Source organism: Pediculus humanus, genomic scaffold (genome assembly GCF_000006295.1).
Source record: "Pediculus humanus corporis 1103172108177 genomic scaffold, whole genome shotgun sequence".
NCBI classification, from domain to species: domain Eukaryota; kingdom Metazoa; phylum Arthropoda; class Insecta; order Psocodea; family Pediculidae; genus Pediculus; species Pediculus humanus.
This window is the reverse complement of record NW_002987747.1, coordinates 53,812-61,181: the sequence shown is the minus strand read 5'-3', so window position 1 is coordinate 61,181 and position 7,370 is coordinate 53,812. Positions and strand designations below refer to the sequence as shown.

The following is a 7,370-nucleotide window of genomic DNA, read 5'->3' as shown; positions in this document are numbered from 1 at the left end:
TGATATTATTATTATATTGACGTTGTTTTTCTTCCGTAATTGCATCTAAAAAACTTTTTTTAAATTTAAATTCTTTACTTGATATTGAATCCTGTGTAATAAATGAAGGAGTTAATTTATCACCTAAAACATTTAAAACTTTGTTATTAGAATAATTATTATTATTATTATTAGAATTAGAATAAGTATTATTATTATTATTATTAATAATTTTTAATTTATCCGTAACGACAACTTGCGATTTTAACGTATCGAAATAATTTTTATCTTTTAAAATAATTTTATTATTTTTTTTTTTTTTGCTGTTGCTGCTGGAATTGGTGCTGTTGGAGGTGTGGTTGTTGGCGTTGTTATTTCCTTGTTCATTATTTTTAATTTCCGTTTTTTTTTCATTAATAAATTTTTTTTTATTTAAACTTTCACCGATTCCACCACCACCATTATTTGTATTATTATTATTATCACCAGTTTTTTTTTTTTTCTTTTCTAAATCTAATAATATTTGTATTTTTCCATTATTAATTTTTTTCTTATCCGATGTAGTTTTTTTTTTAATTTTTTTACGTTCTCTAGTCTCGATTTTACTATTATTATTATTATTATTATTATTGAGAACGTTTTTTTTATTATCAATGTTGTTGTTGTTGTTGTTGTTATTGTTATTGAATTTATTCATTTATGATTTTCCTCATGAATGGAATAAGGCGAATAGTAAATTTTAAAACGCATTTGAATAATAAATAAATAAATAAATAAAAAATAAATAAATAAAAAAAAAAGAAATATTTTTGTGTGTTTGTATGTTTAACGTCATTCACAGTTTTGTTTTGCCCTTGAATTTTCTTCCGTTTTTTTGTTTTTTTTTTTTTTTTTTTAATTTTTCCCTGAATTTTCAAATTCAAATACTTTGATCACATTTTATTGTTGTACGTTTCATTTAATAAAATCATTATTATTTATTTATAATTATAAATAAATTTTCCTTTTTTTTCACACGTTAGATTTAATATTGTTTATCCTAAAACCGCGTCATTTCAATTTTTTTACATCAAAAAAAAAAATTTTTTTTTTTTTTTCTTTTTCAATTATTGCTTGCACTGTAATTTAATATTGGCACCACTGTTTTTTTTATTATTTTATTATTTTTATTTCAATTTAAAAAAAAAAAACAAATTTTTCTATGTAAATATAAACAACACAAATCGTAAATAAATAATAAAAATATACAATTATTATTATTATTATTATTATTTATATATTAATAACAACAAAAACAATATAACAATTTTTTCTCTCTGTTTTTTTCCTCTTTGAACTTTTTTTTTTTTTTTTTTTTAAAAAAAAAAACACATTAAAATAAATAAATAATAATAATAATAACAAACAACAATAACAATAACATTAATAACAACAACATCAAAAAATGTTTTTATTTAAAATTTTTTATTTTTTTTTTATTTAAATAATTTATTTATTTTTTTTTTTAAATTTATTTATATATATATATATATAAAATATACAAAACATAAAAACAAAAAAAAGAAAATTTTGCGTAAAAAAAAAAAAAAAAAAAAACCGAATTTTTTTACTTGCGGGGTGGGGGGATCGTAACTCAGGGAACAATTTTTTATTAATTTTTTTAATATTAATAATAATAATAAAAAATTTTCTTATCATCATAATGAGAGAGACAACCATGATTACGATAATTTTCTTTTTTGAGCCAAATAAAAATGATCATCGATACGGCGGAAACAGAAACTCTTTATTTCGAGATCTTTAAACTTGGATTTTCTCTTCCCTGCATGTAAAAATTTTTTTTTAATGTTAAATTATTAATAATAATAATATTGTCGTTCAAAAATATATATACATTTTAATTATTTAATAAATAATAATAATAATAATAATAAATTTAAAAAAAAAAAAAAACCTAAATAAAATAAATAATAATTAAAAAAAAAAAAAAAAAAATTTTATTTTTTTTTTATTTCTATATAATAAATGATTATTCTTCTTCATTTTCTTCCTCATCTTTTTCTTCTTCTTTTTCTTCTTTTTCTTCTTCTTCATCTCCTTCGTTCGCCATTTTTTTCGAAATGTCTTTTATGCTTTTAACAGCTCCGGTATCAGAATTAATTGCAAGATTCAAAATTTTTTCATTATTATTATTATTATTATTATTATTATTTTTACGATTGAATTGAATAAAATCATCGAATTTTTTTTTAAATTTTTTCTCGGAATTTTTTATACATAAATTTTTATTTATTTCCGTTAAACTTTTATTTAGATTTTCTTTTGATTTTGATTTTGAATTTTCCCCCTGGAAAACTTGTAAATCGCATATGACGCTCGCACAATTTAATTTAACATCTTTTATATCTTTTTTTAAATTAAATAAAAAATCATTTGTTCTTATCGTACGGTTTTTATCATTATTATCATCATCGTGATTTTTAACCAAATGAGATTGACAACTTTTAAAGGAAAATTCGCTTTTTGTCGATATCGATCCTCTTTTACTACCGGAAACGTCAAAAAATTTATCTAAAGAATATGATTTAACTACATCCGAATTGTTTCGAGCAGACGATAATGATGATAAAGTCGTTAATGATTGATAAACGGAATCTTTTGAATTTAACGAATTCGGACTTTTTACCGGAATTAAATCTTTTTTATAATTAATTAATAATTCCGTTAAATTTGGAGTCGTGGGTGGTGGTAAATCGTTAGCCTCAGGAATCAAATTCGAATTGTTTTTTTTTAATATTTCAAAACCGTCAACGACAAGATGATTTTCTTTATTTTCATCCGAATTATTTTCTAATTTTTTTTCTTTCGAATTATTATTATTATTATTAGTATCGGAAGAATCGTTTATTTTTTTATCATCATCCGTTATTAATTGACATAAATCTTTTTTTACTAATCTCTTATTGGAGGAAACATCTTTTATTTCATTTATATTTCTTTTTATCCAATCCGTTTGACTTGAATTTTTATTTATTTGTTGTAATTTTTTATTTTCTATCGATGAATCCATGTTGAATTTTCTTTCCAATTCGATTTTTCCCGAAGGAGAATTGTTGTCGCTCGTAGATTCCTCCTCTGTATCTGTTGAGAGTAAAATTTTAATAGAATTTTTACTCTTACTTTTTCTTGTGATGAGTCGTACATCTCCATTTGGTTTAAACGCTTTTTTTCCCTTCACGCAGAAACTCATACCAAGGTAAGGAGGTATGGGAGGACAATTTTGTCTAAATACCATTTCGAAACCACCCGTCGACGCACTTTTATTATCTCTTCTATCAATAACAACTGGGGAAAAAAAAAAAAAAAAAAAAATTCAAACGTAATTTTTACATTGTTCTCTTGCCACCCCACCATCACTCCCCCCCCCAAAAAAAAAACGACATTTTTTTTACCTTTTACAACATCTTCCAAAACTTGAGGGCACATACGTGCGGTAACACTCGTACTTGAATCCATGGCAGGATTCGAATTGATTTCTATTAGCCAAGGACCATCGGTTATCGTATCGGATATCATAAAATCAGCTCCATACAATTCGAAACAATTTTTTCTCCTTTCCATACTCTCTTGAGATGTCAATAAAGCTCCTATAAAACTTTCTTTCATACCTGGATATATATATTTTTCCCAAACATCCGGATAACCAATCGCTCTGAAAAAAAAAAAAAAAAAAAAAATTTGTTAATAATAAATTAAAAATAATTCCATACAAAAACTTTATCATTATTATTATTATTATTTATTACTTTAAATGTGTTTGAAATGTATAACAATCCCACATATTTTCATCAGGAAGTCCTCTATCACGTTTTCCATTCTTATATTTTTTCTGAACAGCGTTATTACACAAATGAATTGATTCGGGAGTGTTTTTTAACGTAAAAGGTTGCGAACAAAATCTTAAATAACTTTCTCTAAAAATTTTACCAAAAAAAAATTTATTTTTTGCAAAGGAAACAAACGCTTTATTCGACTTTAAAATGATTTTTACATACCTGTACATCCAAACTGTGAGGGGATATACGTTGGTTACCAAAAACCATTGCCTTATATCAAATTTTGTATTGAAAATTAAAAGCGGACGTTCTTTAAAAAAAAAAAACAATAAATTAAAAAAAATTATTAAAATCGAATGAAATTTAATAGTTAATAGTTTTATTAAACTACCTATGTATTTTTGTACGACGTAACGAGTATCTTTAAAAGATCCCGGATTTAACGTAACCAAAATATTATCTAAACGATTTTTAATTGTTATACCAGCACCGCAACATCTACCACCAGGTTTAACTATCCAATAATTTTGATAACCGTCGATATCGTATTGAGGCCAATAAGGTTTGATTATGTAAAGCATGGATTGAACGTTGCTCGCAATCGCCTGTAATTATTATCATCGTAATTACATAATTTTACTTAATTAATTGCAAAAAAAAAAATGAATTCATACCTTAATTGGAATTCCTTCTCTATTATCTTTAAGAATTTGTCCTTCGTTTGCGATTCTGTAATACTGAGCTATAAAATTATCCCATTGGTATTCCCAAACGGTTGGTAATTCAGGTATGTCAATGTCTTCGTGTTGTTTTATTTTAACATATTCTGCACATCGTCTCAATGCAAATTCGATAACATTTAAATCCACCTAAATATGTAATTTGTTGCTTTTTAATAATTCAAAATAATTAAAAAAAAAGGAGAGGAAAATTTTCAACGAACCTTTCCATCGAGAGAACGAACCGCTTTTTCACCACCGTTCCTATAAGTTTCATTAAACCATTTTAATAAACCGATACATGCCGTTAATCGAAAATCATCTTTGAAAGCTTGAAGTTCATCTTTTGTCGATGTGTTATAAGTTCTTGGAAATTGTGTCGAACAAACACCGGCTTCGTAAAACCATTGAATTTGTTGTAATGAATTACATAATCCGATCTATAAAAAATTATTTAAAAAATTTACGTTAGAAAAAAAAATAAAAATAAAGGGTACACGGTAAAATTTTAATTTAAATAAATAAATAAATACCTTATTTGAAAAATATGCTTTTGGAAGACGGTTTATCATGTCGTATTTATCGAAATCTTTGTAGCAATTAAATGGAAACGGCCTGCTAAGCCAGCAAAGATCTTCCGTGACATTTTTCAGCATTCTATTTATAATTTCAGCTTCCCCTTGAACTGAATAATGAATCTGATCATTGTGAGTGAAACCCGTATGGGTTTGCATAGCTAATGCCATTGCTGCTATTGATGGATTTTTCTGTACAAACTGAAAAGCAGCGTCATCTGATTCGAAAGAACAAAGAAGAAAAGGTTTTTTCTTGAAAAAGGAAAAAGGTTTAAACAAGGATTGAGGTATCAATAATTATTTGGTAACCGATCATTTATTGGCATTAGTCGTACATTATTATTATTATTATCATTATTTTATATATATATATATATATATATATAAAATTATTCAACTTACATATTCCAATTTCTTCAAATTTATTCGGCCTATTTTGTTTTTTTGCTTCGCTATCGATTTTTTCAATCCATCCTCTTTGTCTTAATGCGTTTCTCACTGATTGATATGCTCCAGTCATGGAATAAACTTTATGTGCCTGAAAATTATTGACATTTTTTTAATTTGTCATTTTAATAACTCATTTTTATAAATTAATAAATATTTTCTTACCTTAACGGCATTGTCGACTATTGATCTCAATTCTAATAATCTTTCACTATTAACAAATATAGTACGAGCTTTCGAAATGGGAAATGTTAATTGCGAAGAAATCCTTCTTTTTTTATCCGGTTCTCCTTGCTTAAAAAAAATTATTAATATTTTTTTAATTAAAAATAATAATAATAATAATGTAATAATAAAACGGGGGGGGGGGGGTGGGGAGGTTACCTTTGAAACCGGTAGATTTACTTTTTGAGTACTTATGGTACTCGAAGTTACATTAACGTCATTTTCATTAGTGTTCGATTTTCCATTAGTTTCATTTCCATTAGATGGATTCGAATTAAGGGGTATTTCTTTTAGTATTTCATTATTTTGTGTCGGTTTTGATTTTCCATTGTTATTAGTATCCGGTGTGTTATTATTAATATTAATATTATTATTATTTTCTTTCGATGATTTTTTCCTCGTTTGAGATGTTTTTTTTTGAAGGCTTTTAGGTGTTTCAGCTGGTGTATCGTCAGAAGTTAAATCGTGACTTAATTCTGTTTTTTTAAACGGATGACAATTGTTGATTGATGTTTTCGTTACGTACGTCCAGGCAGTTAAACCGGAAGGACTTTTACCACCGAAAAGAGCTTTTAAAACGGGATTTTCCTTATCAGAATGTATGTGAGGATCGACGGGTTTTAAAAAAGGCTGCAACAAAAATGATGATTGTTGTTTTGTATTAGTTTTTGATTTCTTTTTTGGTGTCATTTCATATCAGCAGTTCTTCATTTCTTTTTAAAACGAAATTTTTTTTTAAATTTTTTTTATTTCCGAGCACTTTAAATTTTAAATTTTAATTTTTTTTTATTATTTTTTTAAAATTTTTTTCACATTTTAAACTTGTAAATTTATTTAATTTTAATTTTTTGTTTTTTTTTTTTTGTTTTTACTTAATGTTTTTTTTTGGGGGAGTTTATAATTTCTTACATCGCCATTTTGAAGATTGGTAGCAGACTTTTCATCTCCCACTCCTCGAGAACATTTTTCAGATGTTTTTTCTAAATTAAAATTAAGAATTTCAGGAACGTAATATTGATTTAAATGTGTCGTTTTACTTTCCCTCGGAATTGTTTGAATGGATACCGACATTTTTTTTTTTATTAATAATTAATTTTATTTATTATATTTTTTTCCAATTCAAATCTGTAAAAAAAAAAAAAAAAATTATTCCGAATCCTTATTCGTTTTAAATTATTTTTGATGAAATAAAAAAATTTTTTAACTTTTTACACTTACCTTAAACTTTAATAAAACATTTTGACTCAATTTGAAAAGTTACAGCAACAGCCAACAGTAAAAATTTACAAAAAAAAAAAAAAACAAAATAAATATATTTAGTGTCAGATTTAAAAAAGAAAAATCGGTCATTGACTGTTTTAAAAAAAATAGGCCGTTGCCCAAGTATCGAAATACAATCGGATCCGGTAGATTTTCTCATGCGACGAAGAAACTGGAGGATCAAGTTTGATTAAAAAAAAAAAAAAAAAAAAAAAACCTGATACTCGAAGAAAAGCAAAAGGTTTTATGGCGAAAGGAAAACTCAAAAAAAAACGAAAAACAAAACGGAAAAAAACGTTGTAAATTTGTTACCGACGTGCGTTAAGACA

At 25.1% G+C, this 7,370-nt stretch overlaps 1 protein-coding gene across 1 annotated transcript; it reads right to left on the bottom strand.

The window, feature by feature from the left end:
- Positions 1–2,008: 2,008 nt before the first annotated feature.
- On the bottom strand, positions 2,009–6,471 carry Phum_PHUM410620 (uncharacterized protein; the record flags this gene model as incomplete). The annotated part of the gene is made up of 11 exons (XM_002428879.1): positions 2,009–3,324; positions 3,432–3,691; positions 3,786–3,953; positions 4,035–4,125; positions 4,207–4,420; positions 4,490–4,684; positions 4,759–4,974; positions 5,068–5,270; positions 5,512–5,647; positions 5,722–5,846; positions 5,973–6,471. The coding sequence occupies 11 exons, from the start codon at positions 6,469–6,471 to the stop codon at positions 2,009–2,011; spliced, it is 3,423 nt and encodes a 1,140-aa protein (XP_002428924.1).
- Positions 6,472–7,370: the final 899 nt, after the last annotated feature.